General features: G+C 45.0%; 1 protein-coding gene across 1 annotated transcript in view; it reads left to right on the forward strand.

Moving 5' to 3' along the window:
* Positions 1-26,500, forward strand: part of NMRK1 (nicotinamide riboside kinase 1) — a 71,761-nt gene that overhangs the window by 34,145 nt on the left and 11,116 nt on the right. Inside the window, exons 7-8 of the mRNA XM_082260620.1 lie at positions 17,583-17,748; positions 19,332-19,403. Coding sequence (XP_082116746.1) covers positions 17,583-17,748; positions 19,332-19,403 — 238 coding nt within the window. The remainder of the gene's footprint in view (positions 1-17,582; positions 17,749-19,331; positions 19,404-26,500) is intronic.

Raw genomic sequence — 26,500 nt, forward strand, 5'->3', positions numbered from 1 at the left:
AGGTGGCTACCACAAATATGGCCCCTTTCACATGGGCTTTTCCCATCCGATCCACCTGTTTTTCAGGCGGACCAAATCGGATGCTCCATGCAGCCCTATGACATCCGCTGCTATCCAATCCGATCCTGTCCGTGAAATCCTGATGGATGCAAACCCTATTTTCCATCAATCTGGAGGATCGGATTAGAAGCGACAGGCGGTCCGTTCTCATCCGATCTCCCATAGAGGACAGCAGGGATCTGACAGCTTAGTCTCTGCACACAGAGCGGAGAGAGAGCTGTCATCCGCCTGCTCAGCTGGGATCGGCGGATCGATCCCCGCTGAGCAAAACAGACTCCATCGGGCTCACCTCCTGTGTGAAAGGAGCCTTACCCATGTAACCCTAGCCTACGTCAGTTAAATGAAAATATATACAATTGCACTGTCTCGATTTACATTAGGAATGTAAAAACCACCACTTATTACATCCAGCATACAAAGATCTCTTATTTGTGATGATGCAAATAAACAGTGCAAAAATTCATACAATAAAGTGCAAATAAGCCACACAGTATTTCACAAGATAAATATTACATGCAAAGAGCAAATAAATCATCCTAAATGGTCTAAAATGATGTGCACATGACCCAAATCATAAAAATATATAATTCACATACATCATTTCATTAGTGACAATAAATGAGAAAATAGCAAAACTGAATAAAAAAATGTATATAGTGACAGTCCAAATAATATCCGTCTCAGTGCAAAAAAAAAAGTGTTCTTGTGCTACTCACTGTGGGTTATCACTGTATAACCACCACTTCACTTCCACCTTAGTACTCATGCACACAGACAGGCTGCTTACCAGAACACGTGATCTCGCAAAGGGGATCAAAAGTGCTTAGAAATATCCTCTTTAAAAAGAGCCACAGCTCACTCCCAAGTAAGTTCCTAGATGTCCTGATAAGATCAACCTTCTGGCTCCAAAAGATGTAAATATGTCAAAAGCAAGGAGGAGAACTCATAGTGCATTACTGTTAAACCATTTATTAAAAAACACAAAGTATTGCACTTACAGACTGAGATATCAAGACAAACAAATATCTCTAGTATTCTTACTACAAACCCGATTCCAAAAAAGTTGGGACACTGTACAAATTGTGAAGAAAAACAGAATGCAATGATGTGGAAGTTTCAAATTTCAATATTTTATTCAGAATACAATATAGATGACATATCAAATGTTTAAACTGAGAAAATTTATCATTTTAAGGGAAAAATAAGTTGATTTTAAATTTCATGGCATCAACACATCTCAACAAAGTTGGGACAAGGCCATGTTTACCACTGTGTGGCATCCCCTCTTCATTTTATAACAGTCTGCAAACGTCTCGGGACTGAGGAGACAAGTTGCTCAAGTTTAGGAATAGGAATTTTGTCCCATTCTTGTCTAATACAGGCTCCTAGTTGCTTAACTGTCTTAGGTCTTCTTTGTCGCATCTTCCTCTTTATGATGCACCAAATGTTTTCTATGGGTGAAAGATCTGGACTGCAGGCTGGCCATTTCAGTACCCGAATCCTTCTTCTACGCAGCCATGATGTTGTAATTGATGCAGTATGTGGTCTGGCATTGTCATGTTGGAAAATGCAAGGTTTTCCCTGAAAGAGACGACGACTGGATGGGAGCATATGTTGTTCTAAAACTTGGATATACCTTTCAGCATTGATGTTGCCTTTCCAGATGTGTAAGCTGTCCATGCCACACGCACTCATGCAACCCCATACCATCAGAGATGCAGGCTTCTGAACTGAGTGCTGATTACCACTTGGGTTGTCCTTGGCCTCTTTAGTCCAGATGACATGGCGTCCCAGTTTTCCAAAAAGAACCTCAAATCTTGATTCGTCTGACCACAGAACAGTTTTCTACTTTGCCACATTCCATTTTAAATGAGCCTTGGCCCAGAGAAAACGCCTGCACTTCTGGATCATGTTTAGATATGGCTTCTTTTTTTGCCTATAGAGTTTTAGCTGGCAATGGCGAATGGCACGGTGGATTGTGTTCACCGACAATGTTTTCTGGAAGTATTCCTTAGCCCATGTTGTGATTTCCATTACAGTAGCATTCCTGTATGTAATGCAGTGCTGTCTAAGAGCCCAAAGATCATGGGCATCCAGTATGGTTTTCCGGCCTTGACCCTTACACACAGAGATTGTTCCAGATTCTCTGAGAAACTCTTTTATGATATTGCTCCACTATTGTTCGTCGCAGCATTGGGGGAATTGGTGATCCTCTGCCCATCCTGACTTCTGAGGGACACTGTCACTCTGAGAGGCTCTTTTTATACCCAATCATGTTGCCAATTGACCTAAGAAGTTTCAAATTGGTCCTCCAGCTTTTCCTTATATGTACATTTAACTTTTCTGGCCTCTTATTGCTACCTGTCCCAACTTTTTTGGAATGTGTAGCTCTCATGAAATCCAAAATGAGCCAATATTTGGCATGACATTTCAAAATGTCTCACTTTCAACATTTGATATGTTATCTATATTACAGTGGGTACGGAAAGTATTCAGACCCCCTTAAATTTTTCACTCTTTGTTATATTGCAGCCATTTGCTAAAATCATTTAAGTTCATTCTTCTTCCTCATGAATGTACACATAGCACCCCATACTGACAGAAAAACACAGAATTGTTGACATTGTTGCAGATTTATTAAAAAAGAAAAACTGAAATATCACATGGTCCTAAGTATTCAGACCCTTTGCTCAGTATTTAGTAGAAGCCCCCTTTTGATCTAATACAGCCAGGAGTCTTTTTGGGAAAGATGCAACAAGTCTTTCACACCTGGATTTGGGGATCCTCTGCCATTCCTCCTTGCAGATCCTCTCCAGTTCTGTCAGGTTGGATGGTAAACGTTGGTGGACAGCCATTTTTAGGTCTCTCCAGAGATGCTCAATTGGGTTTAAGTCAGGGCTCTGGCTGGGCAATTCAAGAACAGTCACGGAGTTGTTTTTAAGCCACTCCTTCGTTATTTTAGCTGTGTGCTTAGGGTCATTGTCTTGTTGGAAGGTAAACCTTCGGCCCAGTCTGAGGTCCAGAGCATTCTGGAGAAGGTTTTTGTCCAGGATATCCCTGTACTTGGCCGCATTCATCTTTCCCTCAATTGCAACCAGTCGTCCTGTCCCTGCAGCTGAAAAACACCCCCACAGCATGATGCTGCCACCACCATGCTTCACTGTTGGGACTGTATTGGACAGGTGATGAGCAGTGCCTGGTTTTCTCCACACATACCGCTTAGAATTAAGGCCAAAAATGTCTATTTTGGTCTCATCAGACCAGAGAATCTTATTTCTCACCATCTTGGAGTCCTTCAGGTGTTTTTTAGCAAACTCCATGCGGGCTTTCATGTGTTTTACACTGAGGAGAGGCTTCCGTCGGGCCACTCTGCCATAAAGCCCCGACTGGTGGAGGGCTGCAGTGATGGTTGACTTTCTACAACTTTCTCCCATCTCCTGACTGCATCTCTGGAGCTCAGCCACAGTGATCTTTGGGTTCTTCTTTACCTCTCTCACCAAGGCTCTTCTCCCCCGATAGCTCAGTTTGGCCAGACGGCCAGCTCTAGGAAGGGTTCTGGTCGTCCCAAACGTCTTCCATTTGAGGATTATGGAGGCCACTGTGCTCGTAGGAACCTTAAGTGCAGTAGAAATCTTTTTGTAACCTTGGCCAGATCTGTGCCTTGCCACAATTCTGTCTCTGAGCTCTTCAGGCAGTTCCTTTGACCTCATGATTCTCATTTGCTCTGACATGCATTGTGATCTGGAAGGTCTTATATAGACAGGTGTGTGGCTTTCCTAATCAAGTCCAATCAGTATAATCAAACACAGCTGGACTCAAATGAAGGTGTAGAACCATCTCAAGGATGATCAGAAGAAATGGAAAGCACCTGAGTTAAATATATGAGTGTCACAGCAAAGGGTCTGAATACTTAGGACCATGTGATATTTCAGTTTTTCTTTTTTAATAAATCTGCAACAATGTCAACAATTCTGTGTTTTTCTGTCAGTATGGGGTGCTATGTGTACATTCACGAGGAAGAAGAATGAACTTAAATGATTTTAGCAAATGGCTGCAAAATAAAAAAGAGTGAAAAATTTAAGGGGGTCTGAATACTTTCTGTACCCGCTGTATATTGTGAATAAAATATAAGATTTTGAGATTTGTAAATTAGTCCATTCCTTTTTTACTCACAATTTGTACAGTGTCCCAACTTTTTTGGAATTGGGTTTGTTCTATGCACTCCTGGAGGAAAGTATATCAACACATTAATTAACATTAATAAATCAATTTGTAAATGTTAACTCCAGCAGCTGCTTAATCAAAATACATTCAGTTTATTTGCATGAACTTCAGAAGTCAGAATGATGAAATATCAAGGTGTGATTGCACAGCAACAGGGAGCAACGGCCAAGTGGATCGTTGATCCGAGAGAGCGGTGAGACGATAGGCAACACACAGATGGCCTTAGCTTGCTGTGATATTGATGAGCATTTTTGGTATTTTAACATTGTGAGTGTGGTTTTTTTACATTTTATTAAAGAGTGTGCAATGGAATTATACTATGAGGATCGCCTGTGTCCTCTTTGCTTTCACTTCAAGCTATACCTGGGAACAAGTGTACTAATTGGAGTATTATGCAAGTTTTGCTAGTCAGAAATGAGAGGCAATTACTGGCGATGAGTGAGGTGGCATGAGGGGAGTGAAACACATTACTTCACTTGTGGTGACTTGAAGTTTACTGCAAGCAAGGATTTATGGACCATTATAAGGATTATCAATTAATTGGATTGATTATTTAGATTGTTTGCATGCACTCTTATCACTGGGAGGTAGAGGCTCCTCTGTTATACTGTGTTTAGGCTTAGCGCTGCTGAAGTGGTAACACTTTACTCTGCAGATTAAACAAATATCTCGCAGACACCCTGCTTGACTCGGCCACAACTTCTTAACTACTGCTTTATGCGTGTGCGAAATTAAGTAAGTATATCAATGTATTCTTTCTACAGTCATCCTCTGACTGTAGAAATCCTATGGATGGAGAGAAATATGAATACTTTGGGCCATGCATGCTGAAGTCAATCTCACTAATTCCGCCCGATGCTTTTCCCTTAGAAGGCGTCAACTGGGATTGCAGGCTAACGTGTGACATCATCAGCAAGCCTTTTATAGCGGAAATGTGCCAGAACTGCTAGTTTTGTGCAACTTCTGCAAAATGAAACAAAGCACTTCCACCCTGTCCCGTGGTTCAGTGACACATAGTTCTAAATAAAAAAACGAATTGTAAATCATTCAGTCTATTAGGACTAAAAGGGCCAAAGGCAACCATTTATAATAATACTGATGTACTTTAAAATATTTTTAATAATAAAAATCAATAATATCAAAAACTTAATAATTAAATTAATAAAAAATATTTGAAAACCAAAGACTATTTATTATTGAAAAACCCTACTACTACTACTATGAGTACATTACAAACAATTTCAAAATAGAGAAATATAGGTGAAATTAATAAAAGTAAATTAAAAATATGTATAAAAAGGAAAAAATTATAAAAGGGTTCCATGGAGAGATACTTTCGAGTTCGGTCCAAAATGACACATCCTCTTAAATTAAACCAAAAATGAAATAACATCGCCAAACATCTTGAACAAATTATTTTACAATTCAGCAAATTCCTATGGATCTCTAATAGAACAAAAGATAACCCAAATGGCAAGAAAGGTTATAACTACTTAAGGACACAGGTAATAAGTCCCTAACAAGTATTTAGCTCTTACGAACAGACATGTATGATGTTCAAACTTATTTATGATAGTATAACTTCCTATATGTAAACTACAATGTACCCAAAGCAAAAGAAGAAAAAACCTGAGTTCAGCTATTGTTAATAAAAGAGTTAACGTCCCACGCTACATTGAGCCCCCATGGACGAAAGGTCCTAAGGTAAAAAAGCCATTGGGTTTCTCAACGAGAAATTTGTCTCCTCAAGTTGCTTCCCCGACCAATGTGGTGTGTATTTTTCAATCGCATTAATTTCCAACTTAGAGGGGTCTTTGTAATGACAATGAGAAAGATGTTGCGATACACTATGCCCACTGAAACCTTTTCTGATATTGGCCAAGTGCTCCCTAATGCGTATCAAGAGTGCCCGTGTGGTTCTCCCCACATACTGGAGACTGCACGGAATGGTAAATTCCTTAGATGTAACACTTGAAGTGAAAGTAGATTTTCTTATTTTTCTTGCATTAGGACAAATATTACACCTCCTAGAGTGGTATTAACCTGTTAAATTCCCAAACATTTTAACTTTTGGGGGTCTTTCTACCAGATTTGCAACCACTAAATCTCTCAAACTTTGTGCCTTCCTAAAGACTATTTGACTTTGATATTTCCCTTTGAAACATTCCAGTGTTTGGTGAGAATTTTATTTGATCCCTACCAACCTACAATAATTCTGACTCCCACAGACTGGCTACAGTTTGTGCTCATGTGGTACACAGATTAGTACTGTCAATTTAGGAAGGGGCTCCTAATGACAACTCGTTATGTGTATAAAAGACACCTGTCCACAGAATCTTTTTCTTCTATTCAAACCCACTATCATGGGCAAGACCAAAGAGCTGCCAAAGGACATCACAAACAAGATTTTTCACCTCATAGGGGAAGGATGATCATGAGAAAAGTTAAGGATCAGCCCAGAACTACACGGGAGGAGCTTGTGAATTATCTCAAGGCAGTTGGGACCACAATCACCAAACAAACCATTGATAACACAATATGCCACCATGGATTGAAATCCTGGCGCACTCGCAAGGTCCCCCTTTTCAAGAAGGCACATATACAGGCCCAATATAAAATAGGAAAAAATCTGCGCTAGGTCAAGCAAAAAGAATGAAAAGGTAAGCAGCCATTCAACCAACTATGCTACCAGCTGTAAATGATCAATAAAAATAAGAAGTGGCACTAAATCCTAATAGTGCAATCATGAATAATTATATGGTAAAAAAATGTGGCATGAAAACAACTAAACATGCAGTGAATAAATTATGAGAAAAATATATCATTGAAAAAAATCAATCATATGAAAGTGATATAATGAAATAGATGCAAAATCCAGTGTTAGAAGAACATAAAAAAGTTCTTTCAATGAAAAAAGTTCTTTTCAATATTAAACAAAAGTGTCCATAAAGTGCCAAAAAGTGTTTAAGTAACGTTGATTGGGGGCGTGGCCGACGAGTGATGTGAGCGGACGTGTCCCACAGTAGCTCCGCTGGTATCCTGCTATTCTCCTGCCGATCTCAGCCATCCTGTGCCCGATTCACCTGCAATTTTCGGGCTCACCTCTCCACACCCTCTGCTTGCCGGCCGTGCCACCATTTCCATCCGGACGGATGTCCTCCCGCGGCACGAAGTCCCGATCGGCGGCGGACCCTGGCGGCCAAGATGGCGGTGCCGCGACCCGCTCGGCAAAGGAGAAGCAGAAGGAGGCCGCACAGCGCCTGTTAGCAAAGCCTCCAGGTAAAGACCTTGCTCCCCCTCCCTGTCAGGCTGATGTGGGGGATGTGGATATGACCTCGGGGGACTTGGGAGATGCTGGCCCTCTACTGTCGCTGGACTCTGGGCCTTTGGCTCCCCCTGAGGCGGGAGCGCCGCTGCAGTTGGGGCCTACCTTCCCTTCCATGACCCTTGACTCGGAGCCCACCCTGCGGGATATCCTTTCAGCGGTCACCACTGGCAACGCTAGACTGGCTGGTGAAGTTCAGGGCATGAAACTAGAACTGTCCCTAGTACACCAGGACATGCAGAAGCTGCGGGATCGCGCGGCTGCATTGGAGGGCCGGGTTAGTACTATAGAAGATGAGTGGCAACCATTACAGCGGGATGTTCAGTTTCTCCACTCTATTACTACAGCTAATGCAGCCAGACTGGAGGACATGGAAAACCGCTTGTGTAGGAATAATGTGAGGGCAGTGGGAATCCCTGAGAAGGCGGAGGGGAAACACCCTGTGGATTTTATTGAAGCATGGCTGCAGACAACCTTTGGCAAGGAATCCTTCTCCCCTATGTTTGCCGTGGAGCGGGCCCACAGGATCCCTGCTAGACCTCCTCCGCCGGGAGCCCCCCCCCAGACCCTTTCTATTCAAGCTGCTCAATTACAAGGACCGCAATGTCATCCTGAATAAAGCAAGAACCATTGCTGATCTCTCTATAGATAATGCCAGAGTCTCTCTGTACCCTGATTTTTCTGCTGAAGTGCAACGCAGGAGGGCTAAATTTCTGGATGTTAAGAAGAGGCTGCGTAAACTGAATGTGCCATATTTCATGCTTTATCCTGCCAAATTGAAGGTGGTGGCGAATGGCTCGACCCAATTCTTTGACAACCCCCAGGCCGCTGTGAACTGGCTGGATAGGGAGGAATATCATCTAGCCCGGCAGGCACCCCCCTGAGTTTGGGGACGCTGTTATCCTTTACTGGCTTTGAGTTTCAGTCTATGATGCGGAGCACTGACTGTCCGTTTCCAAGTTTTCTTTTTTTTTTCTACAGTTGGTGTTTTTTACCCCCCAATAGGGGTATTACATTTGGGATCACCGCTCGGCTGAGCGAGACTGTCGTGTTTCCCCCCCAGATTGATTGTATGCGGTTCCTTTGCATACTGTGCCCATATCCTGTTGTCCTGCGGGGACATGCTGACTCCGTGGAACGGAGAATGGTTTACTACTGGGCCCTGTTGGCCCCCTTGACTTTGTTCTTTTTTGCACTGCTGCTCTTCCCCCGTTCCTTACCTCATGTTCTTTTTCAGGTGAGACCTCTCAGGCCTAGGACTCTTCCGGCTGCAGATGGCTGGCGTGGACTGCACTTCCCTCTCTACTTACCTACGCACTTGGTGCGCATGCTCCCGGAGACTCTGTTCTGGCGAACTATGGTTGGCGGTGGGGAGTGGTGTGTCGGGTGGTCTGGGGGATTTTTGCTGTTACATTTATATTGTGTTTTTGTTAACTCATGGAGCTCTCACAGCTTAATGCATTAATCTTGTCCTGGAATGTTTGGGGCCTGGCGGATGGGGTTAAGCGTAAAGCGGTATTTGCATATCTTAGGAAGCTTAAGCCCACTATTGTCTGTTTACAGGAGACCCACCTGGTGCGCACTTCCACGCATTTGCTACGCTCTCGGGCATATCCTGTTCAATACCATTCTGTTCACTCCTCGTATTCGCGGGGGGTGAGCATTTTGGTGTCCAGGGAGGTGGCTTTTGCGTGCCTGCGCAGCAGGGTGGACGATCTGGGGAGATATGTTTTTTTATTATGCAAACTTAATGGTTTTCTGTGTATTTTGGCTGCTGTCTATGTCCCTCCACCCTTCTCCCACGAGGTTCTCCGTCTATTGGCGCAATTTATGGCGCCCCACCCTGATACCCCAGTATTGGCCGTGGGGGATTACAATAATTATCTTGACCCGGCACTTGACAAATTCCACCCCTCCTATCACGGGCCCGCCCCTATTTCACGCCCTACGGCGCTTGCTACGTTTTTGATGGAATTGGGCCTCAGAGATGTTTGGAGGGACAGGCAGGCCTCCACTAAATGTTATTCCTGCTATTCGGCCACTCATGGAGGACTGTCACGCATTGATTTGGCCCTGGGGAATGACTCTATGAGGCCCCGGGTGACTGATTCGGCGTACGAGCCTCGCCTGGTGTCCGATCATTCCCCGCTTTGGGTTAGGTTTTCGGTTCCTGGCTCGGGGACTCGTGGGCTGTGGCGGGTGAACCCGTTCTGGCTGACGTTGTTCCCTGAGCCGGATCCGATTGCACCGGCCTTGGAAGACTTCCTGGCTGTTAATCGGGGTTCTGCCTCCCCTGCGGTGGTGTAGGATGCCCTTAAGGCCTTTTTGCGTGGTCAAATTATCAAAGGGATTACTATGGTTAAACGTAATTCTGCGCAGTGGGAGGAAACGGTTCGTGATGACATGAAGCGTAGGGAGGAGGCTATGATAGCCTCACCCTCTCCCTCTGCGCAGAAGGCCTGGCTGGAAGCGCAGGCTTTGTATAACTCAGTGGTACTTTCAGCGGCTGAGAAGAAACGATATTTCCTGCAGCAAACGTACTTTGAGGAGGGCGAGAACACTGGGCACATGCTGGCTATGGTAGCCAGGTCTCAACAGGATCCTGGCTCGGTGACGGAGATTGTCTCTCCCTCCGGGGAGGTGGTCTCCTCCACTCCTCAGGTGCTTGAGGGCTTTAGGCAGTTTTATGCTGATCTGTATCAGTCCCGGTGCGGGGGCCGGGGGGCGGCCCTGTCCTCCTTTTTGGACGGGTGCTTCCTGCCTCAGCTTCGGCAGCAGGATAATCTGTCCCTTAGGGCTCCGATTACTATGTCTGAACTGACGGATGCGTTGGGGCAGGCACCTAATAATAAGGCATCGGGAGCGGATGGCCTTCCGGTTGAGGTCTACTCTAGGTATGGGCGAGTCCTTTTGCCGGCTCTCCTCTCCACTATGCAGGATATTATGCGGACGGGGGTCCTGCCGGATTCCATGAGTGAAGCCATTATTATTGTCTTGCCCAAGCCAGGGAAAGACCCTAGATACCCCGACTCATACCGACCGATCTCCCTGTTGACCACTGATATAAAACTTTTCGCACGTATTCTTGCTAACCGGCTTTCGAAGGTCATTACCTCCATCATTCACCCGGACCAATCTGGATTTATTCCGGGCAGGTCCACGGCGATTAATATACAGCGGCTTTATCTCAATTTACAAATTCCAGTTGATAACCCGGGTAATAGAGCCATATTGTCCTTGGACGCGGCCAAGGCATTTGATAGCGTCGAGTGGCCTTATCTGTGGGAGGTCCTCTCTCCCTTTGGCCTGGGCGATGACTTCGTTGGTTGGGTTAAGGCGTTGTATTCTGCACCTAGGGCGCGAGTCAGGGTGAATGGGGAACTTTCTTCCCCGTTCCCCCTTTACAGGGGTACTAGGCAGGGGTGCCCTCTGTCCCCACTTCTGTTTGCACTGGCGATAGAGCCTTTGGCGGCCCTCATTAGGAGTTCCCCGGCTGTGGTGGGTTTCCGGAGGGGTGACCTGGAGGAGAAGGTGTCCCTATATGCGGACGATACCCTTCTGTATTTGGGTGACACTGAGGGTTCCCTTAATTCGCTTATGGTTCTTATAGCGCAATTTGGCTCATTTTCAGGTTTTTCTATTAATTGGGATAAGTCCATACTAATGCCTCTTGACCCCATACCCAATCCCTCTCTGCCGGCCCTGGGTCGCCTGCGTGTAGCAGACACTTTTAGGTATTTGGGGGTGATGGTCTCCCCGGATCCGGCTCAGTACCTGCGTTTGAACCTGCTGCCTCTTTTAGACAAGCAACGTACTAAGGGTAAGAGTTGGTGTAAGCTGCCACTTTCGGTGGTCGGCAGAGTGAACTTAATTAAAATGATTTGGGCCCCCCAGCTATTGTATATCTTTCATAATTCTCCAATGTGGATCCCAGTGTCCTGGTTTAAGCGGGTGGAGTCCCAGTTTCGTGACCTTGTCTGGCGGAGGCAGCAGCCCCGTATTAAATTGTCTACCCTTCAGTACCCCAAGGATAAGGGTGGACTGGCAGTGCCCCATCCGTGGATGTACTTTCTTGCAGCTCAGTTGCAGCATTTGGCGGGGTGGGGGGATCAGTCCTCGACGGACCCACAGTCCCTGCTTCTGACTAATTCCAGGCTACCTCTCTTAGCGGCGTCCCTTTTGGAGATGGATCTTCCCTCATTGCCGTTCCGTGCTCCCACGGCGACCCTGTTGCGTCGCCTGTGGCGGGAACTGCGTGTGTTGTCACACTCGGACGGATTTTTTGATTTTACGCCATTGTGGGATAACCCGGCCTTTCCAGAGGTCGCTAGGTTGCAAGACTCTCTGGGGTGGCGGGACAGGGGTATAAGGTACTTTGCCCAACTGTTTGAGGGCTCTGTGCTTAAGCCTTTTGACCACCTTCAGTCTGAATTTAATCTCCCTCGCCAACACTTCTATCGTTACCTCCAACTGCGCCATGCCCTTCAAGCCCAGCAGCGACTGTCCTCCATACGACAGGCGGACCAGACGATTGTGAACTCAGTGATTAGGGCTCAAGATAAACGGGGACTGATCTCCCTTAGGTACCAATGGCTTCTCTCGTGTATACAGGACCCGGCCTCCTTGCGGTGCAGAGCGGCATGGGAAATGGATCTGGGGGATATTGGCAGAGATCAGTGGGATCAGGCCTTACAGGCCCTTCCCTCTGTGTCTCTGTCGGCTTCCCACAAGCTTTCCCAGCTTTTATACTCCATAGGACGTATCGTACCCCAGTCCTCCTGCATAAGTGGGGTAGGCGGGATACGCCTCTTTGCCCTACATGTGATTCCCACAGGGGAGATTTCAAACGTTGATTGATGAAATCCACCAGCAAGCACCAACACTTAGCATACGCTTCTAACCAGACAGCATAGACCATAAATTATAATAGTCATAAAAGCACAAAAAAAAACAGCACCCGGGATAGGTGGTGGCTGCTCAGCAGCAGCTCCAAATGGATCAGGAATACAAAAAAAATTAACAAGCATAGTGAAGCCTGCTAACATTTAAGTCCTTTATTTAAAATATATAAAATACCTTCGATGTTGTAAACAGGCACAAACGAGTAAAAAACCAGCAGACTGTCAGCTCTTGAGAAAGGAACACCGTAAGTGATGGCTAAGCAAGCGTGATGTCTTCAGTAACAGCCCTTTCCGACACGTTTTGTCATCAGTGACATTTTCCCAGGGGCAGGCTGAACGTCTGAAGTTTGCCAATGAACATCTAAATCAGCCTTTTGCAACCTTTTCAACACAGAGGAACCCTTGAAATAAATTTCTGTTCTCGGGGAACCCCTGCTTAAAATTGAAAAATCTACAAATCATGACACATTAGTGTGACAGTCAGTGGGAAGAATGCTCTTTATTCTTGTCATCATTGTGAAGAATTACCCCCTTACAGATAGCTAAAAGGAACAATGGTGTCATTGGAAACTTATCTGAGAGGCAGAAATTGCTCAAGATAACAATCAAAAAGGACAGATCCTGCACATGCTGATATACAACAAGTACAAAGAGGAGTACTTTACCAGCCCATGGCGCTGTCCATGTATTCACCTCCTTTGTTTGTATGTTTTTTAGCTGAAATGTCCCGGTTGCTGCTGCTCCTCTCTCACTCCACTGGGAGGGGGGGGGGGGGGGGCGGATCAAAACAATTCAAATCTGTAAAGAAAAGCGCACGCAACTTCGGGCAATAACGCTTTAATAAAGGACAATAACACAGTACATTGGAATTGCACTCCTCCCGTCCCTCCAGATGGTGACTCTGCGGTCTCCTCATCCATGGCTGCCGCCGCTGTATCCCTGATCTCCTTCACTTCCTGTGTTGCCTGGTCACCGGATGCCAGTTCTGGTGCGCCTGCGCACTATACCAACGTGATCTACGGCGCCTCAGGGGAGCCAAAGCCGGAGCCACAGGTTGTACGGAGCTGCGAGGTGGGGGATTCAAGACACGGGTGCACTGCCTCTGCTGTTGCTACGGACAACGCGTTTCGGAGGCGGAGTCTCCTTACTCAGGTCCCAGAAATTGCTCAAGGAACCCCTAGCAACCTCAGGAGGAACCCTAGTTGAGAAACCTTGATCTAAATGATTCAGAGAAGGATTGTGAGAAAGTTCTGTGGTCAGACGCGATCAAAATTGAGCTCTTTGGCATTAACTTGACTCGCTTGGAGGTGGAAACATTATGCTTTGGGGCTGTTTCTCTGCTAAAGGTACAGGCCGACTTTGCTGCACTGAGGGGCCAGTGGACGGGGCCATGTACTGTAAAATCTTAGATGAGAACCTTCTTTCCCCAGCCAGAACACAGAAGATGGGTTGTGAATGGGCCTTCCAGCATGACAATGACCCAAAAAATACTGACAAGGCAACAAAGGAGTGGCTCAAGAAGAAGCACATTAAGGTCATGAAGGGGCCTAGCCAGTCTCCAGACTTTAGTACTATAGGAAAGTTATGGAGAGAGCTGAAACTTTGAGTTGCCAAACACCCTGTAAATTCCGGTGTCCGCTAAACGGGCGATGTTTAGGCGGAACTTATGCTCGGTCTGAACTGCTCACCCAACTCTAATCCCTTGGCAACTTATCGTCTTCTTTATCTTGGGGTGCCTTCTCCTTCCTCCCCTACACCCTCTTGCTTTTTTCCTTCCCTTTTTCCTGGTCCCTTGTCTTAAAAAACCATGTGACCTAGTGTTTAAATGAGTCACTGGTTATGGTTCAAAAGATGACTCCTATTCATCATCTTCTCTTTTTTGATAACCAAAAAGGGGTTCAAAGTGATTCTTTACAGGGGCATATGGCCTTTGGCCCTTTTAGTCCTAATAGACTGATTTACAATTGGGCTCTCATTATTTAGAACTATGTGTCACTGAACCGCGAGACAGGGCAGAAGTGCTTTGTTTCTACCCGCAGGGGTTCCTATGCACGATACTAGTAGCTCTGGCACATTTCTTCTATAAAAGGCTTGCTGATGACGTAGCTTGCTAGCCTCCTATCCCAGTTGATACCTTCTAAGGGGAAACACATTGGGCGGAGCTAGTGATGTGACGTCAGCACACACGGGCCGATTGAGATATTTGTTTGCCTTGATAACTCACTCAGTCTGTAAGTGCAATACATTACGTTTTTTTAATAAATGCTTTAACAGTAATGCACTAAGAGTTCTCCTACTTGCTTTTGACATATTTACATCTTTTGGAGCCGGAAAGTTGATCTTATCATAACATCTAGGAACCTACTTGGGAGTGAACTGTGGCTCTTCTTGAAGAGGATATTTCTAAGCGCATTTGATCCCCTTTGCGGGTTCACATGTTCTGGTAAGCAGTCTGTCTGTCTGCATAACCCCCAGTGAATAGCACAAGAGCACTTTTTTGCAACGAGATGAATGTTATTGGATTGTCACTATATTAATTTGTTTCATTCAGTTTCACTATTTATCACTAATGTATAATTATGATTTGGTTCATGTGCACATCATTTTGGATAATTGAGGATGATTTATTTGCCCTTTGCACATTGCACTTTATATGTAATGTTTATCTTGTAAAATACTGCATGGCTTATTTGCACTTTATTGTATGAATTTTTGCACAGTTGATTTGTATTATCACAAATAAGAGATCTGTGTATGCCGGATCTAATAAGAGGTGATTTTTACATTCCTAATGTAAATTGAGGCAGTGCACTTTTATATATTTTTATAGTGTTTTTTTGTAGTACAATATTTAGCTACTTTTGGTGCCGCGGTCTAACTATTTGTAGCCAAGCGTGAGTTCCAACAATTTTAGAAATATAGTTTAATGAAAAAGTGTCTAATAGATAGTGAAAAAATACAGAGTGGATATGTAGCACCCTCCTAGGTAGGTGCTAGAGAGAGAAAGTATAGTTTTGAATCCTGTTTGCTTACCAGAGGGATTGCAGGTAAATCTATATTGTTCTCAATGTCCTCAGGTGCAACTCTGTCTGCAGAGTGTTTCACACTGGTCCAATAGGGAGGCATGTTGGACAGTGGGGGGAAACCTGACAAATGAGTGCACAGGTGTTTGATACAGCCCTGGTGATTTGGCAGAGTAAAGTGCCTCTGGGCATGCTGGGATAGTGTATAAATGCTAGGAGCACATGTGCTCGGGGTCTTTCGGGTGGATAGCGGAGTCTCGGTAGTCGACCAGAGGGCCTAAAGAGAGCTAGAGAGGAACTGAACCCAAAGGTCCTGTGAAGCTAACTGGAAGGGGGGAGACACTGAAGATCTGATTCTGCAGTACAGTGAGTACAGATCTGTGTCAAGCAGCCTGACCGAAGGAGGACCACCCCTGCAGCTAGAAGAATCAGTGGATAGGTGTCAGTAAAGGGGATGCTAGTGAGTGTCCTGGAGAGAATGTTGATCACTAGGTCTATTGCTGGAGAGAAAGAGCAAGGAGATTTAACCCTTTCCATACATGTGGCAGTATGGTTTCCAGCAGTGCAGCTGCTTCCACAATCAAACCTGGTGAGGCCAAGTGAAAGTTGTCCTTATCCAATATACATAGTTCCCTTTGGAGTATCCCACTATTCCCTTCCCCCCCATCCAAGTTCCAAAATAAACACCACAAACCAATACCCCTGGACTGTTTATTGAGCAACAAGCCATTGGGAGTAAGGATGAATGTGTGAACTGTACCCTAAGTGACTGTGTGCTGGTAATCAGAGGAGGCCCAACAAGTCATCATACAGCAAGCTCTACGGGGACAGTGCTACAGATAGAAATGTCAAAGCTTAAAATAGTTGTAAACCTCAGACATAAAATATGAACAAAGGCTATCCCTCTATAGTATGTACTTGTCTTAATTAAGAGCACTAACTGTCATTTCTGTCTGCTGCTTTATTCCTCTGATATCAGTATGAGTCACTTCTGACAAGTTTTCCTGACACCAAGAAAAAATAGGTGACAGGGAGGAATCTCCAGCTGATTGACAGTCTCAGCTTTATTCCTGTGTGCTGTGTGAAGGAGGTGTGTCCTTTTTCTTCCAATCCGCTCTCAGAGCCCTTATCGCTGACCTCTGCAGAGTGTGTTTTCAGCTCTCCATCTTTTTTTTCGGAACTCTCAGACAAGCTTTAAATATTCAGCCTTTTGAACAGATGTAAAGAAGAGAAGACTGAAGATAAACAGATACAACGTATATAGGAGGATTTGTTTAATCTTTGTGTATTAACTGATGCCAATCACTTTACTGGGTGTATGGAAGGGTTTACAACCACTTTAATGTGAACACATCTCTCAGGCCTCACATTCCCTAAATGTCAGTCTTTGGTAAGGTGTTGCCATCATACATATTTTGCTCAAATTGTCATCTCAATACAGAAATTTCAGAGAAACAGTAATCATAGTGTGAACTTTAATTACCTGTGTAACAACAGTATTTAATTACCTTTAAATAGCACTATTCTTTTCCAAGGTGTCCCAAGTTAAAGGATAAATCCCATAAAAACTGACTATCATTACTAGGTTATTGAAAGATAAGAGTCGCACTCCGCTGAAAATCCGTCTTGGTGCTTCACTTCATAGTCCTACTCCGTCCTTGTAAGCAAGCCCATTGGGGGTGAAACGCATAATGGGAGTGTGGTTTTTTTGGGTGGAGACAATATGTATGCAGCCTTCTTATGGACTGTGAGATAAAGCACCAAGATGAATTCACAATGAAGTGAAACTCCTATCTTTCAATATTGCTTTGTGGAACAGAGACGAGCTGCAAGAAGCCAGTACCCGAATGGTCCATCAATATAAGGGTTAGACATTTGGAGCAGTGCCGTATAGGTATGCATTTAATGTTTAATGGGTCGTTTTCAGTGGGAGTTTTAACACTTTGTTCCAAGAACATATTGATGAATGTTTGATCTTTTATGCAAGTATAGCTTTATTGTATTCTTTGTATACAATCATTGGCTCATTATTCTGCATATATCTTCTAGAACTTGAGGCCTTGGAAATGGAAAAAATGATGTCAACTGTTCAATCGTGGATATCTCAGCATAACAAATGTGCCTCTTCAGGAGATAAATTAAATATAGTGCAAGAAAGATGCGAAAACACTGTGCAGTTTTTAGTAGTTGAAGGCTTCCTCCTGTACCACTATGAGTAAGTATGAAATAGACTGCAGCTTAAAAAACTCAGTACAGCCTTTTTTTTTTGTTACTGATCTAAAATGCAGCCTCTTTTTTACAGTGTGCCTATACTCACAGGCACATAAACAAGCGCTATGTATTCTTAAATAAAAAAAAAAAAAAAATCTGCGTTCCCAGTCAGTATTTTGCACTGGTATGCGCAAATGCATGCAAATTTTTGTAGTGTCACATTGCTAAAAAAAAAAGTACATGGTGTGGAACTGAGGAAAGTGGGAGTTCTGTAGTCTGTCCTGGGTGACACAATTGTTCCTCTATAACTACAGTACAGTGAGTGGGCGCTGTCACCCTAGGGCAGGAACCTTTTTACTGGCAAGATAACATACTAAAAAAAAAAAACTTAAGGAAAGAAAGCGAATGCAAGCACCATCTGCAGCTGCAATATATTAATTCTTTGTTTTAGGGTTTTGATGCATTTTAATAATTAGCACTTAAAAATGTACTTTTTATTGAATAAGGCTTATTGTGTACAACATATATTAAGACACAAAGATCTATAAAAAAAAAAATCCATTCATTTCAGTTTTTTTTTATAGTACATATGATTTTTTAATGCCTTATAGATTTTTTTTTTAATACTTAAAGAGTATCTAAACCCACGAGCAAAGTATATTATTGCAGCCTACCTATCTTTAGATGTGGTGGCTGCATTCATTTCCTTTATTCTGACTTTTTTATTTTTTTATTTTAACTTGGTAAACTTTCCGTTAACTCACTTCCTGTCCTCGGGTGACTCCCGTATTTGGCAGCATTGTTAGCCTAAGAAAGGCAGTTTGTTGGGGCTACATAACTCCTCCCTCTCATCTCCATAACAGATGGAGTTGTCTCATGCTCAGCGGTCATAACCATTTTTAGTTGACAGTGCATAATGTTCACGAAATTTCTCGTACAATTTTTTTTTTTGGGACATTTGTTCCAGACTTCCGGGTCCTCAGCAACTTCAGATCATGCGCGGTCTTTCGTATCCGATTTTTCCCGGACGTACTGCATACACATTAAACAAAAATTGGTTGTGCTGGGGACGGACGATAAAAATTTTGGGTGTTTGTCCCTCCGATTTTTTTTTTTCATTGAAAATGTCGGTATCAGCTGCTGAAAGTTGCGTACACACTAGGCGAAAATCGTAAGATTTTACCTCAAGTGAGAATTTTCGGCAGATTTTCTACTAGTGTGTACCTCACTTTATGGTTCACAAAGATAGTAGGGAACAGAGCTAACTGATAACTTTCTGTGCTTTCTACCAGACTGTTATCAGCTCACAAGATTTCTGGCTGGATAAACAGCTTTTTTTTCTTTTTCTTTTTTTTTTTTTGCATATATTGAACAGGTCTAACAAAAGATATAATAAAACACTTCTAGTGGTATATTTAATAAACCAAAAGGGGGAAAAGATACAATTATTGTTAAAGTTTTAAAATACATTTTAACATTACTTGACTAAATGATTTAGGCATGGCTAAAGGATATATGTTGCATTTAGAAATAAGCACATGATGTCTGTTGTTTATAGTATGTACAATAATGGAGTCAATCTTACAGGCCATTGGACAAGGTATTTGATAGAAGATATTTTCTAACTGTTCCCTTTGAAGAATGTAAAAGGCGAAGGAGGTATGTGGAGCATAAGGAGTTACATAGAATTATGTTTCTGCCAAAGTTTACATTAAAGTAGTTGCACAAAGAAGAATATGCTTCTCTATGCTAAATACCTGGCTTTAGTTTAAAGTAATTGTAGACTTCCGGTTCCGGCGCCGTATGGAGAGGGTGTAAGCGCAGCGGCTCCGACAAACCTTGCTTATAAAACCCGCTCACACCGCTCGCCGATAGCTATCAGCACCCCATCTAGTGCCGGTGAGTCTCCCCACACCAACCCGCACCGATGGATCGGTTCTTAGTCCACGGAGCCTCAAGCAATCCGGCCGCGCTGCATCCTGACCCGCCGCTCCCCAGCCCCCTGGCAATATGGCCGCCGCACCTGTAGTGGATGGCGCGGATCTGCAGCACACAGCTCTTCCGCCGAAATTAGCCACTGACCCCCAATACCAGCTCATGGCACAAGCAGTGGCTGCTATAATCACTCCAACCATCACTGTGGCAGTGGAGCGGGCGGTAACCGCGGGGATCACCCAGCTGAGGAAGGAGCTGGGTGATCAGGCTAAGAGACTTACGGAGGTGGAATCCAGAGTCTCTGACCTGGAAGAGGAGATCCAATCCTCGTTTGCCAATGAAACCAAAACGGCACAGACCCAGCAATATCTACTGGAGAAAATTGATGACCTTGAGAACAGGTCTCGTAGGAACAACTTGCGGGTCATCGGCCTGCCGGAATCATTTAATGCGGGTCACCTCCCTGACATTTGCTCCACTCGTATCCCCCAGGCACTTGGTCTTTCTGCCCCATCACTTTCACCAAGCCCATTCTACACTCTTGGATCCACTGTTTGACTAGCTCTCTGACTTGACTCTAGCCCTATACTGCGCCTCACTCATGTACCCATTTGAATGCTTCTGCCTATTTGCCGTTATTACGGTAATAATGTTTATGCTACTTTGTTTGTTATCCTCCTATCCACAGCCTTACCGGAGCACTGATGCCTTTTCGTCTCCCCCAGTGGGATGCTATGCCTGGCATACAGTGGGTACGGAAAGTATAATGCTGCACTTAAGGTTCCTAAGAGCACAGTGGCCTCCATAATCCTCAAATGGAAGACGTTTGGGACGACCAGAACCCTTCCTAGAGCTGGCCGTCCGGCCAAACTGAGCTATCGGGGGAGAAGAGCCTTGGTGAGAGAGGTAAAGAAGAACCCAAAGATCACTGTGGCTGAGCTCCAGAGATGCAGTCAGGAGATGGGAGAAAGTTGTAGAAAGTCAACCATCACTGCAGCCCTCCACCAGTCGGGGCTTTATGGCAGAGTGGCCCGACGGAAGCCTCTCCTCAGTGTAAGACACATGAAAGCCCGCATGGAGTTTGCTAAAAAAACACCTGAAGGACTCCAAGATGGTGAGAAATAAGATTCTCTGGTCTGATGAGACCAAAATAGAACTTTTTGGCCTTAATTCTAAGCGGTATGTGTGGAGAAAACCAGGCACTGCTCATCACCTGTCCAATACAGTCCCAACAGTGAAGCATGGTGGTGGCAGCATCATGCTGTGGGGGTGTTTTTCAGCTGCAGGGACAGGACGACTGGTTGCAATCGAGGGAAAGATGAATGCGGCCAAGTACAGGGATATCCTGGACAAAAACCTTCTCCAGAGTGCTCTGGACCTCAGACTGGGCCGAAGGTTTACCTTCCAACAAGACAATGACCCTAAGCACACAGCTAAAATAACGAAAGAGTGGCTTCACAACAACTCCGTGACTGTTCTTGAATGGCCCAGCCAGAGCCCTGACCTAAACCCAATTGAGCTTCTCTGGAGAGACCTAAAAATGGCTGTCCACCAACGTTTACCATCCAACCTGACAGAACTGGAGAGGATCTGCAAGGAGGAATGGCAGAGGATCCCCAAATCCAGGTGTGAAAGACTTGTTGCATCTTTCCCAAAAATACTCCTGGCTGTATTAGATCAAAAGGGGGCTTCTACTAAATACTGAGCAAAGGGTCTGAATACTTAGGACCATGTGATATTTCAGTTTTTCTTTTTTAATAAATCTGCAACAATGTCAACAATTCTGTGTTTTTCTGTCAGTATGGGGTGCTATGTGTATATTCATGAGGAAGAAGAATGAACATCTCATCTCATCTTAGAGCGAGCGGACTCAGCCACTACTCGGTAACGCTGTCGGAGGTATGTTTCCATTCCCTATGGTACGTTCTATTATTTTGTTTACTTTTTTGTTTGTCTCGTCCCTTCCCCCACTGGCTTTGCTGGAGTGGGAACGGTACGACACCTCTCCCCTGGTTATCCCCATCCTTCATGCCGTCCCTGTGTCTCCCTACATTACCCCTGTATTCCCATTCCGAGTGACCCACACTGCTCATCCTATTTTGCTACCTTCTTGCAAGCTCCTAGTCCTCATGTTACGCCCACCTTGATTTACGCATAATCTCGTGGAATGTGAAGGGTTTACGGTCTCCCCATAAACGCATGGCTGTATTACGTCACTTACGCAGACTAAACACCGACATAGCTCTCCTCCAAGAGTCACACCTGTCCCAGTCTGACATAGATTGCATGAAAAAGTCATGGGTGGGTCAGGTATATGGCTCTCCATCCCCCAAGGGTAAAGCTGGTGTACTGATCCTAGTCCACAAACGGGTCTCCATCGACATATCAAATCTCCACTCAAATGTGGATGGTAGATTACTGATCCTCCAACTGACTCTACACTCTGAATCCGTGATCTTAGCTAATGTCTATGCCCCCACCCCCCCTCCGCATCCTTTTTCCAGCAGTTGACAGGCCTCCTGGCCCACATGTTCACTTGCCTCTCCTACTGGGGGGTGACCTAAATGCAGTGATGGACCCCCTCATGGATAGGTCAACTCCCATCCCCAAAACACAACGCACGACGGATGTCTCCCCTTCCCTCCTTGCTAGCTTTGCTGATAGTCTCCAGCTCCAAGACCTCTGGCGACTGGCATACCCCATTGATAGATCCTATTCCTTTTATTCTTCACCACACGACTCCTTTTCTCGCATTGACTACTTCCTTGGCAACCACCCGAGTCTGCGCTTAGCACACTCCCCTGAGTTTCATGATATGGTAATCTCGGATCATTCCCCCCTTTCGATCACCCTCTCGATTTCCACCCCGCAGCCCTCATATAAACCTTGGCGATTCCCCTCGTACTTGGCAAACAATGCTGAACTACGCAGCATACTGGAGGACACGTGGCGGACCTTCCTTTCGGATAATGCCCAACACACTGATGACCCAGTGTTGCTGTGGGAGACGGACAAGGCTGTACTCAGAGGATGTATCATCGCCTTCGCCTCGGCATACAAAAGGAAAGCGACAGCTGGCTATCTTAAGGCCAGTGTGGCGCTCCAGGCTGCACACGCTCGTCTCCAGCAGCAACACACACCCTTACACGTAGCACAGTGGAAGGAAGCTAAACAAGATTTTGATAAATGGGCACTGTCACAGGAGCAATTTCATATGTCGGTACATGATTTACAATTCCATAAATTTGGGAACAAGTCGGGCAAACTCCTGGCGCGTCTCTGCAAGGGTCCACACACAGTCGCACCGATTAAATCACTGAAAGATCACACGGGTTCCCTAGTCTCGTCCCCCGAAGACATTAATTTGGTCATGGAAAGATTCTATGCCTCACTCTATGGTGAGGACCCCATAGACGAGGCCGAGGCCTCCTCCTTCCTTTGGGAAGTGACTTTGCCCACGATCTCTGACTCCCAACTCTCGCAACTCAATGCACCCATTGACATCTCGGAGGTCTTCGAAGCCATCTCTTCCCTGTCCCCTGGTAAGGCCCCCGGCCCTGACGGCTTCTCCTCCGAATTTTTCAAATTACTGTCACAGGCCCTGTCCCCCTCTCTATTGTCCCTTTTTCAATTTATTTTAGATGGTGGTCCCTACATCCACACAGGGTCCCAAGCTTACATAAAATTGATCCCTAAACCAGGCAAGGATCCGTCCGAACCTGGGTCATATCGTCCCATCTCTTTGATCAACCTTGACGCCAAACTGCTTTCTAAAATAATAGCCCGCTGACTGGCACACATAATGCCCACGATTCTCCATCCCTCTCAATCAGGCTTTACCAAAGGCCGATCTGCCACAGCCAACATTCGAAAAGTACTAGCCGTCTTATCCCAGCAACAACTTAACCCGCAGTCGGATATTGCCATACTTACACCTGATGCCGAAAAGGCATTTGACAACGTCAGCTTTCAATGGTTACACCTAGTCCTCCAAAAATTTGGCTTTGCGGGCCCCTTCCTACACCTCATCACCGCCATGTACAAATCACCCACTGCGAAAGTGGTCACCTTGAATGTCCTGTCTGACAACATCCCCCTCCACAAGGGTACTCGCCAAGGCTGCCCCCTTTCGCCCCTCCTTTTTAACTTGGCCCTAGAACCCCTATCCCGTTATCTCGCGAACCATGCAACTTTATCGGGAGTTCAGGTTGGCAATATGGAATTGCGCTCGGTACTATTCGCAGACGATATACTACTGTTTTCTTCCAACCCGGCACAGGATGCGGGTAGGGTCAAAATTATTTTTGATAGGTTCAGACTATGCTCTGGACTCCGCATAAACTATGCCAAGAGCGAGATCTTATCCCTGAAATACACACAGTCACCTCCCTGGTCACAGTCCTCCCCTTTCCCGCTAGCAAAATCCCACATTAAATACCTGGGGATCCACATTGGTAAGACACCGTCGGCCCTATACAATCTGAATTACGCTCCACTTTTCCAGAAAATCACCAAAGCGCTATCCGGGTGGTCCAAGCTTCCCATATCCCTCATTGGGAGATGTCACCTTTATAAAATGGTTTCCTTCCCCAAATTGTTATGTGATACAGACCCTGCCCCTTCTGGTTAAACACAAAGATCTGATGGCTTTCCACAAATCTCTCACTGCCTTTTTATGGTCCTCTAAGAAACCCCGCATTGCCTTACACAAATGATACCCCCCGAGACCCAGAGGTGGCATGAATCTCCCTGACATCAGGTTATATAATTTGTGTAGTCTCGTTAGGGTAGGTCTAGACTGGATTCATGGCACCTCCACTGTCTCCAACTTTTTATTGGAATCACAAATTGCACAACCATTTAATCTCAGTGCTATCCTACATTGCAAACTGGGCGACTTACCTATGCACTTAAGACAGCATATCCTACTCAGAGACACTGGGGCTGCATGGAAGGAAGTACGCAAGAAGCTTGGTTGTCCTAAATATTTATCCAGATGTTTGCATATTGGAGCCATCCTGCTCTCTTTCACCTCAACCTGGAACGGATCTACTCTCTCTGGGCAACCCGTGGTCTAAAATTCCTCTACCAACTCTATGACCCTGTTTCTGGATCTCCACTCTCCTTCTCTACCCTCCGATCTTCTTTTGGAATACCTGCTGTTCAATACCTCTACATACACCAGCTACATGGCTTTGTCAACTCTCTTTGCTCTAAACCGTCTGGACGCTTTACCCTTGATCCTCTGGACTCTTTGCACCTGGAACCCCCCCTGAAGCTGTCGCAGATTTACCGCCCACTTCAGCTTGCATTGGAAGCCAAAGCCAAAGACTACCTCACTTCCTCTTGGGATAAAGCCTTATCGCTCACGGCCACAAAACCTCTTCTGTTAGCTGGATTCAACACCACTTGCACCTACATCTGTAATGCCTTTTGGAGAGAGCAACAACTCAAAATACTCCACCATGCCTATTCTCCCTTCTCCTCATCCTGATTGGACTCCCCTTATCAGGCTTGTTCCTGGTGTTTGTCCCCTCGTCCCACACTGCTGCATAAATTGTGGTCGTGCCCACATATCTCTAAGTTCTGGGACCAAGTAGAACTTATGGCCCTTAGGGTCACCTCCCTCCGACCTTCCAGGGACCCTCTCCCCCTTTTATTTGGCTACTCGGATGGGACACCAAAGGGCATCAATTATCCGTAAGAACAAACCCTGGCTAGTCACCTGCTTCATGGTCTCCAGGATGGTCTTACTTCGCCATTGGGTGTCTCCCACGCCTTCCCGGGTGGGAGAACTGAGGTCGGATCTTACCGCCCTCCTTCAAAGAGAACACTTGGATTTGGCCTTAAACAAAACCGTCCCTGACCAGCTTTGGAGAAAATGGTCTGCCTACATGGAACTATACCCTACTCATCTCCCACGTAGCCCGAATGGAACTTCTCTTGATGACACAGCTGGGAGGCCATTCTCCCCTCCCACATTCCACTTACCTCTACTCAGCCCCTCAACAACGCTCTAGTCTTGTCCAGTTATTTGAGTTATGTACTCAGCTTGCATTCGATGTCTACAACTTAGATGTATGCCTAATGTTTTAGCTCTATTATTAGGTTGTTCCTTTTCTCAGCCTCTGCTCACTCGGTCTTCCTTACCCCCTCCCCCTTCTCCCTCCCTATCATTCCCTCCCCCCCCCCTCACTTTTACACTTGCTCATTGCTCCTAATATTCTATATCTACTCCCACTCCCCGCATCGTGGGGGGTGCACATTTGCTGGCAATCTGCTACTAGAAGGGGATGCCCTAGTGCATCCATATGACTATCCTCCCCCCCCCCCACCTAAACAATCACCCCCCCCCCCCCCCGATCCTCTTTCTATGGTTACTGCATACTTCTTTCATAATGCTTTACGGAACGTCATGGTTTGTTACGTTTACTGTTTTTGAGTTTCTGTAAACGCATGCTGTCTTGTGCAAAGTTGTTAACTTTTGAAATACAAATAAAAATTTTCTTTATAAAAAAAAAAAAAAGTAATTGTAAATTCTATATATATATATTTTTTTTTAAATAAACATGTTATAAACAAAGAAAAAAGAAAAAATGACAGTGCATCACTCTTTACAGGTAGTGCTGTGATAAAAACAAAAATTATATTTATTAAAACTGTTGTAAAATTAAATAAAGTCCATGTAGTTTGAAACACTCAGTGCTGTTCTCCGTGCTGATGTTGTGCCAAAGCTCTATAAATTATAATTTAGGTGAAGTCCTTATTCAAAATTTCCACTTCCAAACACCACCTCACGTGCAATAGGCGATCCCTCTCCC

The sequence above is a fragment of the Pelophylax lessonae genome (assembly GCF_965119305.1).
Source record: "Pelophylax lessonae genome assembly, chromosome: 1".
NCBI lineage: Eukaryota > Metazoa > Chordata > Amphibia > Anura > Ranidae > Pelophylax > Pelophylax lessonae.